The 27,508-nt window shown below is 41.0% G+C and overlaps 1 protein-coding gene across 1 annotated transcript; it reads left to right on the forward strand.

Annotated features, from left to right (window-relative positions):
* The first annotated feature begins 1,419 nt into the window (after positions 1-1,419).
* Positions 1,420-8,828, forward strand: MAP1LC3C (microtubule associated protein 1 light chain 3 gamma). The gene is made up of 5 exons (XM_007535611.2): positions 1,420-1,446; positions 1,680-1,757; positions 1,870-1,925; positions 2,256-2,362; positions 8,525-8,828. Exons 2-5 carry the CDS (start codon positions 1,700-1,702, stop codon positions 8,826-8,828), a joined length of 525 nt encoding a protein of 174 aa, XP_007535673.1. The 5' UTR covers positions 1,420-1,446; positions 1,680-1,699.
* The last annotated feature ends 18,680 nt before the right edge of the window (positions 8,829-27,508 follow it).

Genomic DNA, 27,508 nt, shown 5'->3' on the forward strand with positions numbered 1-27,508 from the left:
TATCACATTCTTCTACATGTTTATCATTTGACTGTAGACTCTTTAAGTATCAAAGGTCACAGCATGGGACTATACTAGGAAAGGCCCCAGAGCACAGACTCTGAAGTTTGTGGCATCTCTGCTAACCATGGAGGAGATCAAATTGTCCTGTTTATCCTTGAGAGAGGAAAAGTGTTGAGCCTGAATAAGACAGAAAGACTGTTGTAATCCTTGATACAAAGCGAAGAATATTTGACATCTGTAGCAAGAGCTATTTTCTCTGAGTCACTAAAACCATAGTAGATGCATAAAAGAAGCATGATGGTCTGGCAAGGAGAACTGAGCCATTAATTAAAAAATTTTTTTAAAAGATCTTCTTTTATAAAAAAAAAAACTCTTTATTTATTTATTGGATAGAGACAGCCAGAACTTGAGAAGGAAGGGGGAGATACAGAAGCAGAGTGACACCTGCAGCCCTGCTTCACCACTTGCAAAGCTTTCCCCCTGCAGGTGGGGACCGGGAGCTTGAACCCAGGTCCTTGCGTACTGTAACATGTGCGCTCAATCAGGTGCACCACTGCCCAGCCCCTTAAGTTGTTCTTATATCAGGTTCTTTCTTTCTTTCTTAAAAACATTTTTTAATTATCTTTATTTTTATTGGATAGAGACAGCCAGAAATTGAGATGAATGAGGAGATAGGGAGAGAGATAGAGAGAAACCTGCAGCCCTTCTTCACCACTTATGCAGCTTTCCTTCTGCAGATGGGGACTGGGGCTTGAACCCAGGACCTTGAACACTGTAACATGTGTGCTTAACCAGGTACACCAGCACCCAGCCCCGGTTATTTCTTTTTGGAACTCCTCCGCTTAGGCCTATGGTACCACATTATATAAGGACCAATGTACTACAATCTAAGTCTTAATCTCTTTAGCAGAGATGAATTCTTTGTAAAATATTTATTTAGTTAGTTATTTACTCACATAAGAGAGAAAAGTTAGACCATCACTCTGGCATATGCATTTTAGAAATCTAATCAGGATCTCATGCTTTTAAAACTAGTGCTTTATTCACTGTACAAGCTCCCCAATTTTTTTAAAAAAATATTTATTGGGGCTAGATGGTGGTCTCCCCTTCCCTCTCGATTTCTGGATGTCTCTATCCAATAAATAAATAAAGATAACAAAAAATTTTAAATAACATTTAAAAACATACTTATTTACTGAGGACAAGTGGTGGTGCATCAGGTAGAGTGCACATATTGTCACACATGAAGACCCAGGTTCAAGCACCCAGTTCCCATATGCAGGGGTGAAAGCTTCCTAAGCAGTTCAATGCCTACACCACCATAAACCAGAGCTGAGTAGTGCTCTGATTACGAAAAAGAAGGAGGAGAAGGAGGAGGAGGAGAGGAGGAGGAGAGTAGAAGAAGGGGGAGGAGGGGGAGGGGGAATAAGTTCTTAACTGGTAGTGAGAAAAATGGCTTCCTCTAACTAACAAGCAGTTTTGTTCTATTTGCATTCTCAGAACTAACCTTCTGCTCAAAGAGTGGGAGTGGGAGTAGGAGAAGGGAGGGCTAGAGAGGCCTGATGTCACACAGCCCTTCATAAGGGCCTCCTCTCAGTCCCTGCAGGCAGTTTGGAAACAGAGGAATGAGTTAAGGTCCTGCTTACAGTATTGAGACTTTTTTTTTTTAAATCCAGACACACAGCTGCTGAGCAAAATGCAGTCTCCACAGAAAAGCCCAAGCCTCAGACCTTTCAAGCAAAGGAAGAGCTTAGGTAATGTTTTGGGGGGAGCTGGCTGGTAACTTTTTCCCTTCACACAGGGAGAAAAGAAGATGCAGACTTCTCTTAAGTGCTGATGCATTCTTTTGATATTAAATATTCACAGCAACCAGGAAAGAAGAAGTTGCTGGAATCCAGGCCAAATTCCCTGGCAAGATCCCGGTAAGATTATTTTATGCTTCCCCAGTGGGGCCTGCAATATGTTGTTCTTTGCTGGGGTCCTGGTGCATGATGACAGAAAAGGATTTAGGTTGGAGGAGAGAGTATCTTGCAGACACCTATCATGGGGAGCTAAGAGGCTATACTTATGTGTCAATGACTATACTGTAAATCACTAACCCCTCAATAAAATGGGGAAAAAAAAAAGAAAAAAGAAAAACAACTCCAGGCAACAGTATCTGTTTCTCTGTTCTGAGTTTCTAAAATGGAGAAAACTGAGTTAAACGCTTAAGTAGTCCTTTCAGAAGAGATTGACGCTGCTGATCTTGACAGGTGATAGTGGAGCGCTACCCAAGGGAAAAGGTTCTGCCCTCAATGGACAAGATCAAATTCCTGGTCCCTCAGGAGCTGACCATGACCCAATTCCTCAGTGTCATCCGGTAGGTGACAAAGTAGCCTGTGAGTATATGCTGTGTAGCCCTGGCTTTTTTTTTTTTTTCTTTTTAACAAGGGGACTTTGCAGAAGAGCAGTGGGGACAGGATGCTCCATAATCTTTACTTTGGCTGCGCTTTAAATAAAGTTGATTCTCGAGATTGACTTTGATTTTTCTCTTTTTTAAAAAAAATTTTAATATTTATTTATTTTCCCTTTTATTGCCCTTGTTTTTTTATTGTTGTTGTAATTATTATTGTTGTTGTTAGATAAGACAGAGAGACATGGAGAGAGGAGGGGAAGACAGAGAGGGAGAGAGAAAGATAGACACTTGCGAACCTGCTTCACTGCAAATGAAGCGACTCCCATGTAGGTGGAGACCCAGGCGCTCGAACTGGGATCCTTACACTGGTCCTTGAGCTTTGCACCATGTGTGCTTAACCGGCTACCCTACTGCCTGACTCCCTGACTTTGATTTTTCTATCCTCTTAAATAAATTAGGTTGTCAGGAAACATAATTTTTTCTATACAAAAATGTGCCATGACTTTCCTGATAATCCAATAACATCTCCCCCCCCCTTCCTTTTCTTTTTTCTAGAAACAGACAGATTTTTAAGAGGGGAAGAGGAGACAAAGAGGGAAGGAGAAAGAGAGAGAGAGAGAGAGAGACGCCTGTGGCACTGATTCACTGCTCTGGAAGCTTCTTCCAGCAGGTGGACTGAAGCCTTGAACCTGAGTCCTTATACATGTATGCTCACTAGGTGTACCACCTCCCAGCCCTGTGACTGATTTTTGAAATTTGGCAATTATCTTCCTAGCAATTCTAAAGAAAGTCAGAATGCCCAGTGTCAGTGTAGTAGCTCTTTGTTGATTTTTACCAAAGCTACTCAGCTCTGGCTTCTGGTGATACTGGAGAATTGACTTAGGGACCTATGGTGCCTCAGGAAGGGAAGTCCTTTGCATAACCATTATACTGTTTTCCCTACCCTATTCAGTTTTCACATCTTTCTGCTACTGTGTTTTAATTTCTGAATGACAAACTCTCTAAGAATTTTCCAAAGAAATATTTAAGAATACAGTGCCCCCTGTTTTCAGTTGTTTTAAACCTGGCAATGGCATTTCCCTCCTAGTAGGAAGGAGGGCTTTAAAGGACATGCCCCTGTGCTGTGAGCACAGACAGAGGACCAAAGAACCAGATCTCCCACACAGAATAAGGACAGAGAGTGTAAAGCAAATATTGCCAAATTAAAATTTATCTGGGGGTCAGGCAGTGGAGCACTGGGTTAAGTGCACATAGAAGCACAAAGACCGTTGAAAGAATCAAGGTTTGAGCCCCCAGCTCCCCACTCGGGGGGGTCACTTCAAAGGCAATGAAGCAATTCTGCAGATGTCTTTCTTTCTCCCTCCAAATTTCTCTGTGTTCTATCCAATAAAATGGGGGGGGGGGGTGTGGCAGCCAGGATCCAAGCCCCAGCAAAAACCTTGGAGGCAAAAAAAAAAAAATCTGAGGTGGGCAAAGTTAGCTCACCTGGATAGTGTGCTGAGTTGCCATGTGTGAGACCCAAGTTATAGCCTGGCTCCCATCACACTTGAGTGCTATGGTCTTTTTCACTTTCTTTCTCTGCCTATCAGTCAGTCTCTATCTAAAAAGGGTTAGGGCAGTGGTTTTCATATGGTGGAGCTCCCAGAGACCACAAGGAGGGGTGCCTGTAGGGGAGGGGGAGCTTCATGACCAATGGACCTGTGTGTTCCTTTTTCTCTTCTGCTTGCCATGGTTGGTCTGCCTGTCTCTCTGACTCTTGCTCTCTCTGTGTTTCTCTCTCTCTCTCTCTGTGTGTGTGTGTGTGTGTGTGTGTGTGTGTGTGTGTGTGTACGCACGCTCACGTTTGATTTTGTCTCTCATCATCTATCTAAAAGAAAGTATTACTTGTAGGAACTGTTGAGTCATGTGGACACCGAGCCCCAGTGATGACTATGGTGCAAAAAGACAACAGCAAACAAAAATTACCTCCTGCCAATTGTACGTCATAAGAAATAAGAACTGATGGGGGATGGGTAGAGCACACCTGGTAGAATGCACATTATCCTTTGCAAGGGCCTGGGTTCAAGCCTTGGCTCCCCACTTGTAGGAAGTAAGCTGCACAAGCTGTAAAACAGTGCTACAGGTGTGTTTCTCCCTCCTTCTCTATCTACCTCCCTTTCTCCTCTCAATAATTTTACTCTAGACTATCAATTAAAAATAAAAAATAGTTTTAAAGAAGGAGAAAAGAAAGAAAAGTTTGTACATGCATAACATTTGTCAGTTTTCCACATAACAATACAACCCCCACTAGGTTCTCTACCATTGTGTTCCAGGACCTGAACTCTCTTCTCCCACCCCCACCCCAAAGTCTTTTACTTGGGTGCAATACAAACTATTGTGTTTACTGTCAACTGTGAAACATTAATCTACCAATAAATAAATTACAAAAGGGAAAGACAAAAAATGTAAAATGTATAAACTATTAGGAAATAGAAATAAATTAGATAGTTAACCACATTTGGAACCCAGTTATTGCATGGATCACGGTGAAGTATGAAGTATAGTATAAAATGGATGAAGGATGACAAGAAGGTGAATCATCAGTTATTGAAGTAATATTACTGGTAATTTAGTGGAGAACATTAGCAGTTAGTGAAAATATAGAGAAAAATAAAAGAGAGAAAAGGGAAAATAATGGCCTCCAAGAGCTATGGACTTGTCATACAGTCAGTGAACTGTAGCTATAACCCTGGTGGAGGAAAAAAAAAAACTGAACTCCTCCCTAGGTCAGTCAAAGGTGACAACTCTTCTGCTTCTTTATCTCAATGGAAGAGAGTTTTAGATTTTTTTTTTTGCCTCCAGGGTTATTGCTGTGGCTCAGTGCCTGCACCATGAATCCACTGCTCCTGGAGGCCATTTTCCCCCCTTTTGTTGCCCTTGTTGTAGCCTTGCTGTGGTCATTATTGTTGTTGTTGATGTCGTTCTTTGTTGGATAGGACAGAGAGAGAAATAGAGAGAGGAGGGGAAGACAGAGAGGGTGAGAGAAAGACACCTGCAGACCTGCTTCACTGCCTGTGAAGTGACTCCCCTACAGGTGGGGACCCTGGGGCTTGAACCTGAATCCCTACGCAGGTCCTTGCGCTTTGCTTCACATGAGCTGAACCCGCTGCGCTACCGCCGGACCCCTGAGAGTTTGACTTTTAAAGAGTTACTCCTTTCCAAATGTCACCCAAAGCTGTCTGACATGTTAGAACACATGACATTTACAGCACACAGTCTTAACTTTAAATTCATAGCAATCCAAGGCACATTTGTTTAACATTTTTTTGAGCTGCAAATATTTAAGGATGATAATATGACCTTGCATTTTGAGGCTGTCTGAGAGTCTTGAGGTATTGAAAATATCCATAGAAGTGAATAACCTCGGTTCAAGCTCCCTGCTCCCCACCTGCAGGGGAGTCACTTTACAGGCGGTGAAGCAGGTCTGCAGGTGTCTATCTTTCTCTCCCCCTCTCTGTCTTCCCCTCCTCTCTCCATTTCTCTCTGTCCTATCCAACAACGACAGCATCAGTAACAACAACAATAACTACAACAACAATAAAAAACAAGGGCAACAAAAAGGAAAAAAATATTTAAAAAAAATGTATAACCTTTCAGTGTTTATTTTTTTATCTTTTCAGCTATTTTTTATTTTATTGATTGTTTTTTGTTTTTATTAAGAGTGACCAGAACATGAATCTATTCCTATAATATTGTGTGCCACAGACTGAACCCAGGACCTCACATGTGCAGACTTTGCTCTCTACTGACTGCATAACCTCCTTGGCTGCAATCTCTACCTTTTGCTCCAGGAATATTTTTTGGCTTTTCTTTTCTCCTTCACTCCTCCTCCTCCTCTTCCTCTTCCATTTCCTTCTTTATTTCTCTCTTTCCTTTTTTATTTAAATAAAGCATGAGAGACAGGAAGGAGAGACACTTGCAGCACCATCCCACTGCTTATGAAGCTTCCCTTCTACTGGTGGGGGCTGAGGCTTAAACCCATGTTCACTCTACCGGGTGTACCACCACTCAGTTCCTCCCCACAGGACTACTACAAAGAAATAGACAACCACTCTAGCTTGTCCTTTAATTATTTTATACTCATTTTATTTATTTATTTATTTACTTTCTGAATCTCATTCCTGAGTGATTCTACTGCTCCCAACAGAGTTTTAGCTTGTTTGTTTTTTTCAGGTTTACTATTCATGGAGCTTCCCACAGCCATGCATGGGGGCTCCCATGTGGTGCCAGGGGCTCAAAACTCAAGTCCTCACTAAGGGCAAAATGTGTGCTCTACCGGTGAGCTAACTCCCAGTCACATAATTTATAATATTGTTCCAGTTTACTTGTGACAAAATACCTCTTAATCATTTTTTAATGAGCTCTTCACACCATCTTTTTTTTTTTTAAGAATTTATTTATTTATTCATGAGAAAGATAGGAGGAGAGAAAGAACCAGATATCACTCTGGTACATGTGCTGCCGGGGATTGAACTTGGGACCTCATAGCTGAGAATCCAATGCTTTATCCACTGCACTACCTCCTGGACCACCTCTTAATCACTTTTAAGTGTATGAGTTAGAGGCATTAAGTGTATCTATCCACGTTGCTGAGCAGCTGTCAACACCACCTAGCCATGACCACCATATAGCTCCAGAACTTTTTCATCTTCCCAGATTAAAACTCCATACCCGGAAATCACATACCCTATCTGAGCTCTCTTTTCATGGACTTTAGGCAACTACTGTAAGTGGAATAATCCAGGGTCTCTGTGACTGGCTTAGTGACATGGCCTTGTTACACCTAGTAAAGTGTCATTAATGTTCATCCATGTTGCAGAGCTTTCTTGTCTGAATTCCCTTCTTTTGTAAGGCTGAGTACTACTCCATTGTATGCCTACATCAAGCTGTTTTTTTTTTTTTTTGTCTCCAGACTTATTGCTGGGGTTCGGTGCCTGCATTACGAACCTGCTGCTCCTGGAGGCTATTTTTTTTCTCCTTTTGTTGCCCTTGTTCACTGTTGTTATTGTTGTCATTGTTGGATAGGACAGAGAAAAACTGAGAAGGGAGGGGAAGACAGACAGGGGAGAGGAAGATAGGCACCTGCAGACCACTTCATCACTTGTGAAGTGACCCCCTTGCAGCTGAGGAGCCTGGGGCTCTAACTGGGATCCTTATTTTGGTCCTTGCACTTTGTGCCATGTGCACTTAACCGGCTGCACTACCACTCCGCCTCCTTCAAGCTTTTTTTTTTTTTTTTTTTTTATCCATCATGCACTTGAATCACTTCTACCAGTCCCTTTACTTCTGTGACTTGGTATCTTCACCTGTTATCATCTAAAAACGTCAAGAATGACTTCTATGATTACACAGACTACTATGTCATCATGATTGATATAAGCAGGCAAATAGTTATAAAGGACACTCTGACAGATTGAAAGCTGTGGGCTAGCGAAATAGCTCACTTGGATGCTTGGCCTGCTTTGCCATATGTGTGACCCAGGTTCAAGCGTGGCCCCTATTGCATTAAAAGAAGCTTCAATGCTGTAGTTTTGGTTCCTCTCTCTATCTCTCTCTCTCCCCCTCTCTATCTCTAACTTAAAAAAATAAAAACAACACTGCTTCACCACTTGCAAAGTTTTCCCCAGCAGGTAGAGACTAGGGGCTCAAGCCCAGGTCTTTGGGTATTGTAACATGTATGCTCAACCAGATGCACCACCTCCCAGCCCCCAAATAAAATATATTAAAAAAAAATAAAAACAAATGAAGAGCAAAAAAGACTGAAAGCAAGGGCTAAGTAGGACAGTGGAAGACTGTAGTGTGTTTGCAGAGCAGCATTTGTCATAATGAAGTCTGCCTCTTTTGCAACCTGGAAAAATTTTGCATTTCTTCCAAACCCACTAAACTAAAATCTGTGGGGGTAGAGACCAGGGATGTGCAATATCAGTAGGCCTCTCTTGTGTAATTTCAGTTTCTGGACAATGGTTTTAGAATGGGAAGTGGGGCATCTTGGGAAATACTGTGCAAAGGTAAAAACGGTGGGTCAAGGTCTTTTCTGGGTCTAACTTTCTCCCTTCTGGTATCACTCTCCAACCTCCCCTATCCCAGGAGCCGCTTGGTCCTAGGAGCCACTGAAGCCTTTTACTTGCTGGTGAACAATAAGAGTCTGGCCAGTACCAGTGTGACCATGGCAGAGGTCTACAGGGACTACAAAGACGAGGATGGCTTCGTGTACATGACCTATGCCTCCCAAGAGATGTTTGGCTGGTGGGAGTCTGCAGAATCTGAGGATGGGAGCAGCCTGGGTCAGGGGCAGACCCTGCCGTTCTATCTACTGAGGGTCAAGAAGAACTCGGCCTCTGATGAGGAGCATCCTATGCTGGCTGAGAAACTGGTTTCTTCCGGAGTGTGAGATGGATGATCTAGGAGCAGGGATGGACACCTGTGGGGACCAGCAAGGACCTGGACTGGAAGGTCCTTCCTGTTTCTTTTCCTTTTCTTTCTTTTTGTTTTGTATCTTCTCTCTCTCTCTCTCTCTCTCTCTCTCTCTCTCTCTTTCTCTTCTCTCTCCTTCCCTCCCTCTTTCTTTCTCCCTTGTGCATGTGTGCTTATAGTCTTCTATCCTCTAAGGAAACATGATGATTTGGGAATTTTAGAAATAATGTCTTTTTCTTCATAAGACGTGACTTGATTGTGCAATAGTTTTATGCAGTGAGCTAGAGATCTATTCTAAGTGTTTTCTGAGGTAATTTCACCCCCAGTTGGGCAGGAGTCTGGTTATGCTGAGAAATCTGTCGCATGTGGACGGGTGAACAGAAAGGAGATAATGTGAACCTCAGTCAGATTAATGGGCTGGGGAAGAGAGGGAAACTTTATTTGTGTTACTAGGGAGACCTTTGTTATTTTTCCACTGCATCCACTGGACTCTAGTTTCTCCTCATATTCTATTGATCAGTCTGTGTCACACACACTTATGCCAAAGTTATAACTACTCAATTCAATAATTGAAATAACTAGTCTTCCTTAAAATAAAACTTAAAAAAATTAATAGTAATAGCTTGCATTTTGACTTTCATTATGACTATTTGGAAGGTAGCTCCAGCAGGAAAAGAGGATGTTTTGCATGTATGATACTCCTCACACACATCTTCCAGAGCAAAGTTCAGATCTCTTTCTTTCAATAACTTTAAATACATATGTGTATACACATGCTGTGGACTCATCTTTGTTCAAAGCACTCTACATAATCATCCCATGTGTTAACTACTATCCCTCCCATTTTAAAGATAAAGAAATTAAGTCAGAGCTGGTAAAGAAAGAGGAAGGAAGGGAGGGAGGAAGGGTGTAAGGAAAGAAGGAAGGGAGGGAGGTGAAATGGAGGAAAGGTAGGAGCAAAAAAGAAAAACAATTTAAGTTTCTACAGCTAACAAGAAGTAAAACTAGGCTTTGCAATTAGGCAGTCTGACATAAAATTTAAGTCTTCTGTCTTTAAAATAACATTTATTCATTTATATTTAGGGATCCAGGAGGTGGCACACATGGTAGAGTGTACATGTTATAATGTGCAAGGACCAGCTTCAAACTCCTGTCCCCATGTGCAGGAGGGAAGCTTCACAACCAGTGAAGCAGTGCTGCAGGTGTCTCTCCTTCTCAGTCTCTATCTCCCATCCCTCTCAGTTTCTCTCAGTCTCTATCCAAAAAAAAAAAAAAAAAAAAAAGAATAAAAATTGAAAATAAAAAGATTGTATTTATTATTCATTATTTATAAAAAAGAAACATTGGGAGTCCGGATATAGCGCAGCAGGTTAAGAGCAGGTGGCGCAAAGGGCAAGGACCAGTGTAAGGATCCCGGTTTGAGCCCCTGGCTCCCCACCTGCAGGGGAGTCGCTTCACAAGCGATGAAGCAGGTCTGCAGGTGTCTATCTTTCTCTCCTCCTCTCTGTCTTCCCCCTCCTCTCTCCATTTCTCTCTGTCCTATTCAACAACGACAACGATAATAACTACAACAATAAAACATCAGAGGCAATAAATGGGAATAAATAAAATAAATATTTAAAAATTTTAAAAAAAGTATTTTAAAAAAGGAAACATTGACACAAACCATAGGATAAAAGGGGTACAACTTAGCACAATTCCCACCACCAGACCTCCGTATTCCATCCCCTCTCCTGATAGCTTTCCTATTCTTTTTTTAAAAAAAATTATTTATTTTCCCTTTTGTTGCCCTTGTTGTTTTATTGTTGTAGTCATTATTGTTGTTCTTGATGTCATCATTGTTGGATAAGACAGAGAGAAATGGAGAGACGAGGGGAAGACAGAGAGGGGGAGAGAAAGACTACTGCAGACCTGCTTCACTGCTTGTGAACGGACTCCCTACAGGTGGGGAGCGGGAGACTTGAACTGGGATCCTTGCATGGGTCCCTGCACTTTGCGCCACGTACGCTTAACCCACTGCGCTATGCTTTCCTATTCTTTTTTTTAAATTTATTTCTTTATTGGGGAATTAATGTTTTACATTCAACAGTAAATACAATAGTTTGTACATGCATAACATTCCCCAGTTTCCCACGTAACAGTACAACCCCCACTACGTCATTTATCATCCTTCATGGACCTGTATTCTCCCCACCCACCCACCCCAGAGTCTTTTACTTGGGTGCAATATGCCAATTCCATTTCAGGTTCTACTTGTCCAGCTTTCCTATTCTTTAACCCTCTGGGAGTATGGACCCAAGATTGGGATGCAGAAGGTTGAAGGTCTGGCTTCTGTAATTGCTTCCCCACTGAACTTGGGTATTGACAGATTGATTTATACTCCCAGCCTGTCTCTCTCTTTCCCTAGTGGGGAAGGGCTCTGGGGAAGTGGAGCTCCAGGACACATTGGTGGGGTTATCTGTTTGGGGAAGTCTGGTTGGCATCATGCTAGCATCTGGAACCTGGTGGATGAAAAGAGAGTTAACATACAAAACCAAACAAATTGTTGAACAATCATGTACCTAAAGGCTGGAATAGTGCAGATGAAGTGTTGGGGGGGGGGTCCTCCATTTTGTTGATAGCTAGTAGGCATATTTTAGTTGTATTTCAAAGGGCCTGTAGCTATACTAGTGTTTTTGTTTTTGTTTTTCTTCCTGAGCCTGAAATCTGATATGCAGGTGGATCCAAGTTATTGTCTGGGGAGATGATGTCATGACTGGGAAAAAGACCAGAAAGCTGGATCAGGGAAGAGAACAGCTCTCTAATATGGAAAGGGGTGTCAATATTTTTTACTGTAAACCCCATTGATTTGATTTGATTTGGGGACCATATTTAGCTTAGGAGCCTGTGTGAACTCTGATCTGAGCTCACATTATGTGGTCATGAGTAGGAACATTCCATGCTGCCCCAATATTGACTCATCTTCCTCAGGTGTAGCATAGAGTATGTTGTCCATCCTCCCTTTGGAGGATGGAACATTCTCTACCATTGTTGATCAAAGTTGAGGGCAAGGTCCTATGGGGGACCACAAAGGGGTCTATTTTGTTGTTGTTTTTATTTAAACAGAAAACTCCAGGACATCACTCTGGCACATTTTATACTGGGGATCAGACTCAGGACTTCATGCTGGAGAATCTAACACTTGGTCTACTGTATTACCTCTCAGCTCACCAACCCAAGTATTAACCCCTCTATCAGTTTTACTAACTTAGAAAGAAGTGTCCTCACTAGCTGAGAAACTATTAGTGCTTGAGTTGAAGCAGTTACCTCACCAGCCTGGGGGGAACCTGCATCACATAAAAATAGTTGAATAAGTTCAGTAGAGCCCAAAGGAGGGAATGTTGAAGGAGCTGTGCTCTAAGGTCTGGTTAGGGTGAGTTTCACATGGGAGTGCAGTTTGTACTGGGTTTGGAATAGGAAAAGGTATTTGATGGAATGAAAATAAATTACTGGCGGGTGGTGGTTTATGGTGAGTATACATTGATCACATCAGTTTTACATTAGATTTCTAAGAACTAAAACTCCTATGCAGATAAGGCAGGTAAGTGTTAGACATCTTCCCTCTGTAGTGAGGGAAAAAGAAAGTACAGAGAGTTGGTGGGGTATAGCTTAATGGTTATGCAAAGAGACTTTCATGCCTGAGGCTCTCAAGTCCCAGGTTCAATCCCCCACACCGCCATAAACCAGAGCTGAGCAGTGCTCTGGAAAAAAAAAAGAAAGTACAGAAAGATTTTTAAGGTGCCGGGTGGTGTCTCACCTGACTGAGTGCACATGTTACAGTACTCAAGGACCTGGGTTCGAACCCCTGGTCCCCACCTGCAGGGGGAAAGCTTTGCAAGTGGTAAATCAGTACTGCTGGTGTGGCGTCTCTTTCTCTCTCCCTCTCTATCTCCCCTAGACAGTCTCTTTCCAATAAATAAATATAATAATAATAACTTTTTAAAAAGGAAAGCTTTATAAGTGGTGTGAGTGAGGACAAAGGATCAGAGGCCTGAGATGGAGATGGTGAAGGCATTTTACTTCAGTGACCAGGCCAGGCCTCTCTTAGAAGGGGAACATTTACACTGAGCACATATGAGGAGGAGCCTATCCTATGGGGCTCTGAGCAGAAAATGTGTAGATTTTGCAGAAAAGTAAAGTGAATCATTTTTTATTTCTGATACATTGATTAGTACCACATCCTTACCTGTTTTGAGTTTTCTGGTTGAAGCAGTATGCTTTCAGTGACTTTATTCACAGTGAGCATATAAAAGAATTAGTATTAGTAAAAAAGTACTTCTTAGGAGTAGGGCAGTAGTGCAGCGGGTTAAGCGCATGTGACGCAAAGCGCAAGGACCAGCTTAAGGATCCGGGTTTGTGCGCTGGCTCCCCACCTGCAGGGGAGTCGCTTCACAAGCGGTGAAGCAGGTCTGCAGGTGTCCGTCTTTCGCTCCCCCTCTCTGTCTTCCCCTCTCCATTTCTCTCTGTCCTATCCAACTATGAAGACATCAATAACAACTAAAACAATAAACAAGGACAACAAAAGGGAATAAATAAATAAATAAAAGAATTAGTGAGTACTTCTTGACATCTTCTTTCATTTATACTTTCATTTGACCCTGTGTCTCTAGTTGGTCCACTTTAATTTATAAACATTCTTTTTTTCAATTAATTAATGTATTTATTCCCTTTTGTTGCCCTTGTTGCTTTATTGTTGTAATTATTATTGTTGTTATCATTGTTGGATTGGACAGAGAGAAATGGAGAAAGGAGGGGAAGACAGAGAGGGGGAGAGATAGACACCTGCAGACCTACTTCACCGCTTGTGAAGCGACTCTCTTGCAGGTGGGGAGCCAGGGGCTTGAACCGGGATCCTTCTGCCGGTTCTTGAGCTTTGTGCCATATGCGTTTAACCTGCTGCACTACTGCCTGACTCCCTACACATTTTTATTTTTATTTCATTTGGCCATTTGTCACTCCAGCAAAAAAAAAAAAAAAATCAAGTTCTGTTGAATAATAAGCACTATTACAGTAAACTAAATTATTCCTTTTTTAAAATGTATTTCTTTATTGGGGAATTAATGTTTTACATTCAACAGTAAATACAATAGTTTGTACTTGCATAACATTCCCCAGTTTCCCATTTAACAATACAACCCCCACTATGTCATTTATCATCCTTCATGGACCTGTATTCTCCCCACCCACCCACCCCAGAGTCTTTTACTTTGGTGCAATGCACCAATTCCATTTCGGGTTCTACTTGTGTTTTCTTTTCTGACCTTGTTTTTCAACTTCTGCCTGAGAGTGAGATCATCCCATATTCATCCTTCTGTTTCTGACTTATTTCACTCAACATGATTTTTTCAAGGTCCATCCAAGATCGGCTGAAAACGGTGAAGTCACCATTTTTTACAGCTGAGTAGTATTCCATTATGTATATATACCACACTTTTATGTATATATACCACACTTGCTCAGCCACTCATCTGTTGTTGGACACCTGAAATTATTCCTTTAAGTAGTCACAAAACTACTGCTTCATATAGTCACCACATGTATCCAAATTTGATTAAAAAGAATGAAGAGCTTTTCTTAGTCACCAGAGAAGGAGAAGGGATATATGGAGGATGGGCAGAAGTAGAAAGATTCAGGAGAGGGCTGGAGATGGATTTGAAGGGGATCTGGCTGTGACACCTGTCACCTCATTGATTACCAGAGTTGGTTTGACTGATCTGTGTCCTTTCCAAAGTTAGGACATCTTCCTTAAATAGAGACTGACAGGTCTTCCTTCAGTTGAAGGTACAGGAGTAGCTGCAGTCCTTTGATAGAGCCTCTAAACAAGCTCTCAAGCAAAGGGCTGGGGAGACATTATAGTGGTTATGCTAAAGAGTACTCTGAGCAAGGGTAGATAGCATAATAGTTATGCAAATGAACTCTCATGCCTGAGGCTTTAAAGTCCTACGTCCAATCCCCCACATCACCATAAACCAGAGCTGAGCAGTGCTCTGGTTAAAAGACAGAAAGAGAGACTTTTTTTTTTTTTTGCCTCCAGGGTTATTGCTGGGGCTCAGTGCCTGCACGATGAATCCACTGCTCCTGGAGGCCTTTTTTTTTTTTTTTCCTTTTGTTGCCCTTGTTGTTGTAGCCTTGTTGTGGTTATTATTGTTGTTGATGATGTCATTCGTTGTTGGATAGGACAGAGAGAAATGGAGAGAGGAGGGGAAGACAGAGAGGGGGAGAGAAAGATAGACAGCTGCAGACTTACTTTACCCCAGTGAAGTAACTGCCCCCCCCCTCAGGTGGGGAGCCGGGGTTTCAAACCGGGATCCCTACGCTGGTCCTTGCGCTCTGCGCCACGTGCGCTTAAACCGCTTCCTTACCAGCGGACCCCAAGAGAGACTTTCATACGAGGTGGCGGGTGGCAGGCGGAGGTGCACCTGATTAAGAAAACACATTATAGTATGCAAGGACCTGGGCTCAAGCCCCTGCTCTCTACCCGTAGGGTGGAAAGCTTCACAAGAAGTGAAGTAGGGCTTACAAGTTTCTCTCTCTTTCTCCCCTATTTCTCCTGTTTTTTTTTTTCTTGAAAAAAGAAAAATAAAAATCTTAAAATGAAAAAATACTTTTATACATGAGGCTCTAAGGTTGCAGGTTCAAATCCCAGCACCATAAGCCAGAATTGAGCAGTACTCTGGCTTCTTTCTCTCTGTATCTGTCTTTTGTTGAAAAATAAATTAAAAATAAATTTTTTAAAAGATGACTTATGAGAATGTGCCTCAGGAACTTTCTTCTTTCTTGTGTTCCCAGTTTATTTTGATGTTTCTTGTGGACTTTGCCATTATCTTTTCCAGTCAGGTCTTTATTATTATAAACAGGAAACAAGACAAAACAAAGAAAAGCCCTTTTTGTATTACTGTGTAATAAGCTACTTCAAAGTGGCTTAGAGGTTAGAAGATAGCATAGTGGTTATATAGGTCATATAAAAATACTTTCTTGCCTGTGGCTCTGATGTCCTATGTTTGATCCCCAGAACCACCATAAACCAAAAATATTTATTTTTATTCTGGTAAAAATAAATAAATAAATAAAATTAATAATACAGGGTGGGGGAGATTGCATAATAGTTATACACAGAAAGTCTCATGCCATGGTCTGGGAGGTGGTGCAGTGGTAAAACATTGGACTCTCAAGCATGAGGCCCCCGGCAGCACATGTACCAGAGTGATGTCTGGTTCTTTCTCTCTCTCCTCCTTTATCATTAATAAATAAAAATATATTTTAAAAACATAGTATCATAAAACAAAGTTTTTTTTTTTTTTTTTTTCCCATGGAGACACCATGGAATTTCTCATGATTGTAAGGGTTGCCTAGAGTCTCTGCTGGTTTCACCTGGGCTCATTAAAAACAGTGAGCAATCCGCCCAGCTGGAAGGTCTGAGGGATCACTTTCCACAGTTGGCAGTTAGGTCTGGCTGTCTGCTCAGTGGCTTGGACCATGTACTGTTTTGTCCATCAGTAAGGTGGCCAGTGCCTGGTGCATCCCAAATGCATAACAGAGGAAGATATAACTTCTCTTGTGATCCTGGCTCTGGGATTTATGCAGAACCATTTCTATCACATTCCATGGCTGAGCTGGAATTCAAAGGTGGAGGGATATCAGTGTTTGATGGAGATAGTTTCAAAGAATTGCTTTCATAACATTTGTATTCCTAATAAACAACCTAGCCTATTCCTCCACCAGCTGCATTTTATACTTCTGTGATTTCCTCAAAGAAGTATGTATTTCCTGTTCACCCTCCCCACTTTCCCTCAGTCTTCTACTTTCACAGTCACAGTACTGGCTGTGACTATTCCCAGCTCCCCACTTCACTCTGCCTCCTGTAAGATCCAGAGAGAACGGCCCTATGATTCGTCATTCAAACTGTAACAATTTGGTTAAGATGAGTATTTGTGCAGACATAATTATGTCCTTCCTTTATTTTTGTGATTCAACCCAACATGTAAAATATGACTCAGAAGCTATCTGCTTTAGACTATCTGTCTAATATATGGAAGTTTGATGCTGTCATGTTGATATTATTTAAAAAGTGGCTTATGATAAACACATACTAAAATTTTTATTTCTGAGGATTATTTCCTCTATATATCAACTCATGGAAATGCAGTGTAAGAAGGGGTACATTAATCTGGACAGGCATCTCCAGTATCTATTTTAAACGTGATGTTTTGGAATAATTCCTGAAGAAAGAGGAATCAAAGCAAACATATGGTGAGAAAGCATTAGCCAGGCCAAAAAGAGCAGGGAAACTGGCACAGAAAATTGGATAGAATGTTAAAATCATTTCAGTGTAGCCTTGAGAACTGAGTGGAACTAACAAGGATATTAAAGATAAGTTAAGGCCACAAGGGGGCAGTTAAGAAGAATGAACATTATCTGAGAAGGCTGGAAGGAAGGAATGACAAATGCTTCTAAAGTCCTAAATGGCATGGCATGGTTTGCATGTTACTAAAAAACAAAACAAAATAAGTGGTGTGGGAGGTGGCGCAGTGAATAAAGCTTTAGATTTTCAATCATGAGGTCCCAAGTTCTATTTCCTGCAGCACATGTACCAGAATGATGCCTAGTTCTTTCTCTATCTTCTCATGCATAAATAAACAAATTATAAAGAAAAAACAAACAAAAAAACAAAAACTCTGATAAAGAATGCCAATGGACATTTTTAATTTCTATTTTTAGAAAGCTCACAGCCCAGAAGTTACTAAAGATTCAATTTAGAAATATAGAAAATGGGGTCGGGGCAGAGGGTGATGCACCCGGTTAAGCGCAGAAAGTAGAAATATAGAAAGTGGGGGAGTCGGGCTGTAGCGCAGCGGGTTAAGCGCAGGTGGCGCAAAGCACAAGGACCGGCACAAGGATCCCGGTTCGAACCCCGGCTCCCCACCTGCAGGGGAGTTGCTTCACAGGCGATGAAGCAGGTCTGCAGGTGTCTATCTTTCTCTCCTCCTCTCTGTCTTCCCCTCCTCTCTCCATTTCTCTCTGTCCTATCCAACAACAACAATAAAACAACAAGGGCAACAAAAGGGAATAAATAAATAAAAAATAAATATTTAAAAAAAAAGAAATATAGAAAGTGATCACTGAAAGATTTTAAAACAGAAAGTGACAAAATTAAATCTGTATTCTAGGGGTATGACATATATTTTTTCTGTATTCTAGGGGTATGACATATATTTTCCCTCGTTTTTTAAAATTTTTATTAGTGATTTAAATTGATTCACAAAATTATGAGATAACAGAGCTATAATTCTACAATTACCACCACCAGAGTTCTGTGTCCCCATTCCCTCCATAGGAAACTGCTGTAGTTCTCCCAAGATCAGAGACATGGGTTGACTACTATTTCTATAACTATATATCCATATTTATATGTATTTGCCCATTTTTTTTCTGTGACCCTGCCTTCTTTTCCTTTCTAAAACACGCCTACACTTATTGCTATTTTGAGTGTTCTTCCCCATCTCCCCCCCTTTTTTTTCTCTTCTTCCTCTGGATCCTGATGTAATTGGAGTTCAGAGCCCTCTGGTCATCTTTCCCTAACATTTCTCCCCATCTGGGGGATATGGACCAAAACTCTTTATGGGATACAGAAGGTAGGAGTTCTGGCTTCTGTGAGTGCATCTCTGCTGTACTTGGGTGTTGGCAGGTCAATTCAAAGTATGATATTTTAAGCATGTAAGAAGGCATATGAAGAAGCCAGACCTTCTACCTTCTGCAACCCACAATGATCCTGGGTCCATGCTCCCAGAGGGATAGAGAATGGGAAAGCTATCGGGGGAGGGGGTGGGATATGGAGATTGGGCGGTGGGAATTGTGTGGGGTTGTACCCCTCCTACCCTATGGTTTTGTTAATTAATCCTTTCTTAAATAAAAAAGAAAAAAAAATAATAATAAAAAATGAACCACATATAACAAAAAAATATTATTATTAGCCTGATCTTTAAAACTTTAAAAAAAAAAAAAAGAAGGCATATGAAAGATAAGGAACCAAGGAGATAGATAAAATGTGGAATGAAAATGGGTGTTTAGGCACTAGGAGCTCTGTGTGCTTCACTAAGAGGCAGCACTTGACCAACCCTGAAATTGGACAAGTTCATGTCGACTATGGACACTGGTACCACCATAAATATTAGTTTCATTGTCCACATCAGCAAGACCTGAGATAAAGACAAGGAGTTGACTGACTATAAGATGAAGGTCTCTAAAATGTCTCTTTCCTCCCCAAAATTTGCAGTAATCCCCACAGGTTTTCTCAAAATTTTTTTGTCAATTAAGAATTGTCTCAGGAAAAACTAAACATCACTATGAACATATTTTACATCTTATCATTCACCCACAGTGTGAGAAGTCCACTGGTGGCCTTTTTGAGTGGCTGACCTCCTGATAGTCATAGTATTTGACACTCAAGCACTGCCAACAAAGTTGGGAAACAGAGATGAAAGAGTGAGAGTGGAAAGGAGCTGGAGGCAGTGGGACTCTACCGGGAGGTGGGAAAACAGAAGTCACTTCAGGAATTTTTTCACAAGTGGTAAAGCAATGCTGAGTCTCTCTCTCTCTGTGTCTCTCTCCCTCTCTACTTCCCCCTTCCTCTCAATTTCTGGCTGTCTCTATCAAATAAATAAAAGATAATAAAACAATTAAAAAAATTAAAATAAAAGGTTAAATAGAAAGCCTTTGGTTCCTTGTTGTTTTCCTGTTGTCAAGTGTCCAGTGGGGGAGTTTGCAAGTGCATTTATTGGACCCACCGGGTAGTTCAGGCTACCTAGTCAGAACCCTCTTGTAATTTCATGTCTTTCTGAGAAGAACTTCCCCTGCCTCCCTCACCCACTTCCTCACCTTAGACATACTAGGTTTCCAAGTGTTCAGACCATATTCTTTAATAGGAGCCTGTAGCTATGGAGTTTGCTCAACTGGTAGAGCATTGGATTTGCATGCCTGAGGTTCCCAGAAATGCATGTACTGAAGTGTGATGCCTTGATGCTCTGCTCTGCTCGTCTCTCTCTCTTGCTCTCTCTCTCTCTTTCTGTTTTATGTGCAGCTATATCTCTCATATGTAATAAATAAATCTTTAAAAATACGACAAAACAGGGGGCCAGCTGGTAGTGCACCAGGTTAGGTACACATAGTGTGAAGTACAAGGACTGGCACAAGGATTCTGGTTCAAGGATCCATCTTCCCATCTGCAGGGGGTCATTTCACAAGTGGTAAAGCAGGTCTGCAGGTGTCTATCTTTCTCTCCCCCTCTCTGTCTTCCTCTCCTCTCTTCATTTCTCTCTGTCCTATCCAACAACAACACCAACAATGGGGAAAAAAGATGGCCTCCAGAAGCAGTGGATTTATAGTGCCAGCACCAAGTCCTAGAGATAACCCTGGAGGCAAAAAAAAAAAAAAAAAAAAGGGGAGCTTGCCACTCAAACATTTTACTCTGAACTCCCACTGAAGAGGACTGAGTTATCATGTTTTCCAGTGAGTCCAAATCACAAAAGATCTGGTGTGCAGAATTTTGGAAAGTAAGATCCTCCGCTTTTCCTTCTCATCCCCTGTAAATGAGACCTCTTTGTAGTTCATCTCTTTTCATTTCATTTCCCACTCTAGTAAGATCAATTCCACCTGTAGACATAAATGGAGCAGGTTCATAACAATGAGATTTCCTGGGCTCACAGAGTAAGAGGCGGCAGTTCCTTCACCTAGGCCAGACTAGTAGCACAATTTTTAGGACCCAATACACAATGAAAATGTGTGGGTCTTTGCTAAAAAAAAAAAAAAATTCCCAAGAAATAGCAACCCAGTAATCCAAAGGGACACTTCCAGTCACTGGGCCATTTATAACATAACATGTTCCCAACAAATTGACCCAGGGAAGAAATTCCTTGGTTCTGACTGACACTCAGCACAAAAATAAAGGAAATAACTATGTTAAGAGCACAATGGCAGCCCAGATGCCAAAATACGTTTATATGATGACAGAGTTGGGGTGCAGTCTTCTCAAGATTGCACATTGTATCTTAGTTTGATGGCAGATTTTGTGTCTGCTCAACATGTCTGCAGGTGGAAGTGATCTTATTAAAGTGAGAAACAAGTTTTGATGAGCCAGGAGATAGCTCAGTAGGTAGAGGGCAAGCTTTACTGTGCATGAAGTCCTGGTTGCCATCGTTGCCAGAACCAAGAACAAAAACTGGTGGAAATCTATGGGTTATGTGGAGGGTATCTTGGCGATCCTCCTCTCTTTATCTCTCCTCTCTTTCTCCTCTCTCTCCCTTTAAATTTATAGAATGGAAAACTGAGCAAGGCAGGCCACTCATCAACAAAATACAAGCATAAGGAATTCAGTTCATTCCCTGGCACCACTTAATAAATAAGCAAGCAAAAAAAAAAAAAATTTTTTTTTGTCTGAGGCTATTTTAAATTTTATACTACTGGTGTGGAATAATGGTTATAATTTTTTTAGGTTAGGAAGTTTTCTGAATATGATAGTTTAGAAACAAAAAACTAAAAATATAATACAGGGTGGGGGTATATCATAATGGTTATGCAAGAGACTTTCATGCCTGAGGTTCTCAAGTCCCAGGTTCAATCCCCCACACCGCCATAAGCCAGAGCTGAACAGTGCTCTGGTAATAAAAAGAAGAAAGAAAGAAAGAAAGAAAGAGAGGAAAGAAAGAAAGGAAAGAAAGAAAGAAAGGAAGAAAGAAATACAAATGGCCTATAAGGTATATTGACACAATGGGGAATGTAGAAATGTACACTTGTAACAACAACACTCTTATAAATCAACATTTCTTCAATAAAGTGTTTTAAAATAATAGTCAAAAGGGTGAAAAATCCACAGGACTCTCCTCTAGGACATAAAAAGAAGTCATTTGAAAATTGGTAGCTGGGAGTCGGGAGGTAGCACAAGTGAGTTAAGCGCACGTGGCGTGAAGCACAAGGACTACCTTAAAGATCCCGGTTCGAGCCCCTGGCTTGCCACCTGCAGGGGGGTCACTTCACAAGTGGTGAAGCAGGTCTGCAGGTGTCTGTCTTTCACTCTCCCTCTCTGTCTTCCCCTCCTCTCTCCATTTCTCTCTGTCCTGTCCAACAATGATGGCATCAACAACAACAACAATAATGACTACAACAATAAAAAAAAAAAAAGGGCAACAAATGGGAATAAATATTAAAGAATATTTATTAAAGAAAAGAAAAATAATATTAAAGGGAATAAAAAAATAAATATTAAAGAAAAGAAAAGAAAACTGATAGCTAAGCCTTGAAGAGTCAGTCAGTCAAGTTACTCTTCTCCAATGGAGAATCATTTGGATGAGAGAAATTGAATGGTGACCCAAAGCATGGGTTAGGAGTCAGACACTGTTCTGTTATGAATGTGAAGAGAACCATGTTGGCTGAGCTGCATAGGGGGCCGGAAGATAAAAGGACACAGGAGACTTCCCACTGTACTGTACAATCTCCAAACCTCCTCAAGCAATGTTGAGCACTATTATAGATTATTGTTTCTCTTTGTCACCCACTCCCCCCCACACACACACCTACCTTATAAGCAAAGGAGGATTTCATGACTAGTCACAATGCCACTAACAGGTAAATAACAGACGCTAATTGTGCAAACACAGAAAAAAATCACAAAAAAAACCTGTGTGAAAATGGAGAATGTCAAAAAAAAATGTAATTTCTTGGCCTAGGAGATATCATAATAGTTATGTAAAAAGTCATTCATGGGTAGGGGAGATAGTATAATGGTTATGCAGAGAGACTCTCATCCCTGAAGCTCCACAGTCCCAGGACCAGTCAATCCCTTGCATCACCAGAAGGCAGAGCTGAGCAGTGATCTGGTAAATAAATAAACAAATGTTGTTCATGCTTATGGCTTTAAAGTCCCAAATTAAACCCTTTGTACCACCATAAACCAGGTCTGACCAATGCCCTGATTTAGGAATAAAGGAAGAAAGAAGGAAAGGAAGAAAGGGAGGAAAATTCCCTAAAGAAAAAGAGTCTGATTGGAATTGGCGTATTGCACCAAAGTAAAAGACTCTGGGGTGGGTGGGTGGGGAGAATACAGGTCCAAGAAGGATTCAGAGGACCTAGTGGGGGTTGTATTGTTATATGGGAAACTGGGGAATGTTATGCATGTACAAACTATTGTACCTACTGTTGAATGTAAAATATTAATTCCCCAATAAAAAAAAATCATAAAGAAAAAAAAGAAAGAAAAAGAGTCTGGTGGTCCGGGAGGTGGCGCAGTAGATAAAGCATCAGACTCTCAAGCATGAGGTCCTAAGTTCAGTCCCCAGCAGCACTTGTATCAGAGTGATGTCTGGCTCTTTCTCTCTCCGCCTATGTTTCTCATTAATAAATAAATAAATAAATAAATAATAAATAAACTTTTTTTTTAAAAAAGAGTCCATAGTAGGGATCTATAAAATGTAGAACTGGAGAACTTGTAATTAAATAGACTCATCGTAATTTTTTTTTTTTTTTTACAGAAAACTACTCATCTCTGGCTTTCTGATAGTGCTTATAAACCTGGGGCCTCCTGTGACTCAGACATGAAAGTCTGTTGTATGAATGATGGCACAATTTCACTAGTCATGAATATACAGACACAGAAGGAAATTAAAAACATTTGAATTAAAAAACCTCAAAGGATACAATCATGGCAACACAACAGTAGGATACTTTATTTTATTTTATTTTAGCTTAAGATATACAAGTAGACAGAGTGAAGATATCACAGGCTGGAAGCTTTTTTCAATGTGGTGGGGCCCAGGCTTGAACCTGAGTCTTGCATTTGGCAAAGAAGCACACTGTCCAAATATGCTATTTCAATGGCCCAATTAAAAAAAAAAAACACTTAGGAGAAATTAATTTTTAATAATGTTTTTCTTTTTTTAATACTTATTTATTTTCCCTTTTGTTGCCCTTGTTTTATTGTTATAGTTATTATTGTTGTTGTTGATGTCATCTTTGTTGGATAGGACAGAGAGAAATGGAGAGGGGAAGGGAAGACAGAGAGGGAGAGAAAGAGAGACACCTGTAGATCTGCTTCACTGCCTTTGAAGTGACTCCCCTGCAGGTAGGGAACCGGGGGCTCGAACCAGGATCCTTACACCAGTCCTTGAGCTTCATGCCAAGTGTGCTTAACATGGTGCACTACTGCCCAACTCCCGGGAAAATTATTTTTAAAACACCACTTAGCGCAAAATACAGATCATCTAGATGATAGATAGATAGATAGATAGATAGATAGAGATAGATATCAAGAAAGAAATAGTGGCCATAGGTGGCCCTGAGGTGGAGCGCTGGGTTAAGTGCACAGTACTATGCACAAGGGTCTAAGTTCGAGCCCCTGTTCCTCACCTTCAGATACATCACAAGTGGTGAAGCAAGTCTGCAGGTATCTTATCTTTCTCTGTCCTCTCACTCTTTCTTTTTCTTTTTTGATAGAGACAATGTGAAATTGAGAGGGATGGGAGTTATAGCGAGGGAGAGAGAGAGAGAGACACCTGCAGCACTGCTTCACCACTCACAAAGCTTTCCCCTTGCAGGTGGGGACCCGGAGCTCAGACCATGGAGCTCAAACCACGGTCCATGCACACTGTAACATGTGAGCTCAGTCAGGTGCGCCACTGCCTGGTCTCTCTCTGCCCTTCTCTACCTCCCCCTCCTCTGTCAATTTCTCTCTGTTCTGCTGAATAAAATAAAAGGGAAAGATTCTCCATCAAGATCCCAACCACATTTTTTAGGAGAATAGAACAAATGCTACAAATGTTTATCTGGAACGAGAAAAGACCTAGAATTGCCAAAACAATTTTGAGAAGAAATAACAGAAACGGAGGCATCACACTCCCAGATCTCAAATTGTATTGTCATCAAAGCTGCTTGGCACTGGAACATGAATAAGCACACTGACCAGTAGAATAGCACTGAGACCCCAGAAGTAAGCCCCCAAACCTATGGACATCTAATCTTTGACAAAGGTGCCCAGACTATTAAGTGGGGAAAGCAGAACCTCTTCAACAAATGGTGTTGAAAAAAATGGTTGAAACATGCAAAAGAATGAAATTGAACCACTATATTTCACCAAATAGAAAAGTAAATTTCAAGTGGATCAAGGACTTGGATGTTAGACCAGAAACTATCAGATTCTTAGGGGAAAATATTGGCAGAAATCTTTTTTTTATTATTGTTGTAGTTATTGTTGTTATTGATGTCGTCATGTTGGATAGGACAGAGAGAAGAGGAAGACAGAGAGGGGGAGAGAAAGACAGACACCTACAGACCTGCTTCACCGCCTGTGAAGCGACTCGTCCCCTGCAGGTGGGGAGCCGGGGACTGGAACTAGGATCCTCATGCCGGTCCTTCTGCTTTGCGCCATGTGTGCTTAACCTGCTGCGCTACCACCCAACTCCCCAACAGAACTCTTTTCTGTATAAATTTTAAAGACATCTTCACTGGTTCTTTCTCTCCTCCTATCTTTCTCATGAATAAATAAATAAATTCTTAAAAAAAAAAAGACATCTTCAATGAAATGAATCCAGTTACAAAGAAGACGAAGGCAAGAATAAACCTATGGGACTACATCAAATTAAAATGCTTCTGCACAGCAAAAGAAATCACTTACCCCTCACAGAATGGGAGAAGATCTTTACATGCCATACATCAGACAAGAGGCTAATAACTAGAAAGTATAAAGAGCTTGCCAAACTCAACCACAAGAAAACAAATAACCCCATCCCCAAATGGGAAGGGGACATGGACAGAATATTCACCACAGAAGATATCCAAAAGGCTGAGAAATGCATGAAAATATGCTCCAAGTCTTTGACTGTCAGGAAATGCAAATAAAGACAACAATGAGATACCACTTCACTCCTCTGAGAATGTCATATATCAGAAAAGGTAACAGCAACAAATGCTAGAGAGGTTGTGGGGTCAAAGGAACCCTCCTGCACTGCTGGTGGAAATCTAAATTGGTCCAACCTCTGTGGAGAACAGTCTGGAGAACTCTCAGAAGGCTAGAAATGGACCTATCCTATGATTATGCAGTCAAATGCTCTACCACTGAGCTATACCCCCACCTATGATCCTCCAATTCCTCTCCTGGGGTTATATCCTAAGGAACCCAACACACCCATCCAAAAAGATTTCTGTATACCTATGTTCTTAGCAGCACAATTTGTAATAGCCAAAACCTGGAAGCAACCCAGGTGTCCAAAAACAGATGAGTGGCTGAGCAACTTGTGGTCTGTATACACAATGGAATACTACTCAGCTATTAAAAATGGTGATTTCACCATTTTCAGCCCATCTTGGATGGAGCTGGAAGAAATCATATTAAGTGAAATAAGTCAGAAACAGAAAGATGAATATGGGATGATCTCACTCTCAGGCAGAAGTTGAAATACAAGATCAGAAGAGAAAACACAAGTAGAACGTGAACTGGAGTTGGTGTATTGCACCAAAGTAAAAGACCTTAGGGTGGTCGGGGGTGGAAGAGTACAGGTCCTAAAAGGATGACAGAAGACCTAGTGGGAGTTGTATTGTTATGTGGAAAACTGAGAAATGTTGTGTACAAAATATTTTATTTACTGTTGAATGTAAAACATTAATCACCCATTAAAGAAATTAAAAAAAAAAAGAGAGAGAAAGAAAAGAAAAAAAGGAACAGCTCTTTCTGTCTGCTCTCTGTCCGGATCAAGGAACAAATGGCTGCCAGGAGTGGTGGATTCATAGTGCTGGAACTGAGCTCCAGTGATAACCTTGGAAGCAGCAAGAAAAAGAAACAGTGGCCATAAATGAGGCAATAAACGAAATGGATTTAATAGAGAGATCCAGAAACATGCACCTCAAAAGAAAAAAATACACTTTCTCAGCTGCATATGGAACATTTTCAAGGATTAAATAAATATCAATATATGCTGGGATGGAAAGATAGCCTTAATACGTGAAGATTGAAATCATAAGAAGTGTATTTTCTTAAGCGCACAGGGCTCGAAGCACAAGGACTGGCTCAAGGATCCCTGTTCCAGTCCCCGGCTCCCCACCTGTAGGGGAGTCACTTCATAGGCGGTGAAGCAGGTCTGCAGGTTTCTATCTTTCTCTCCCCCTCTCTGTCTTGTCCTCCTCTCTCCCATTTCTCTCTGTCCTATCCAACAACGACATAAATATCAACAACAATAATAACTACAACAATAAAACAACAAGGGCAACAAAAGGGAGTAAGTAAATAGATATTTTTTTAAAAAGAAGTATGTTTTCTGATCACAGTGATAATCATTTTTCATAAAACAAGAAAACAAGGAAGTTCCCAAACATGTAGCAACTAAACCACATTGTTGCCTGGAAACACTTGGGTTACTGAAGAAATTAAGAGATAAATAAAATAGGTGGAGGGGAGATAGTATAATGCTTATTCAGTGTGACTCTGATGTCTCAGGCTCCACAGTCCTAGGACCAATCAATTTCCTGCACCACCGAAAGCCAGAGCTGAGCAGTGCTCTGGTAACAAAAGCAAAACAAACAAATAAACAACAATAATAGAGATAAAATAGTATTTGAAAATTGCGGTAGATAGCATAGTGA

The sequence above is a fragment of the Erinaceus europaeus genome, chromosome 6 (genome assembly GCF_950295315.1).
Source record: "Erinaceus europaeus chromosome 6, mEriEur2.1, whole genome shotgun sequence".
Classification (NCBI taxonomy): domain Eukaryota; kingdom Metazoa; phylum Chordata; class Mammalia; order Eulipotyphla; family Erinaceidae; genus Erinaceus; species Erinaceus europaeus.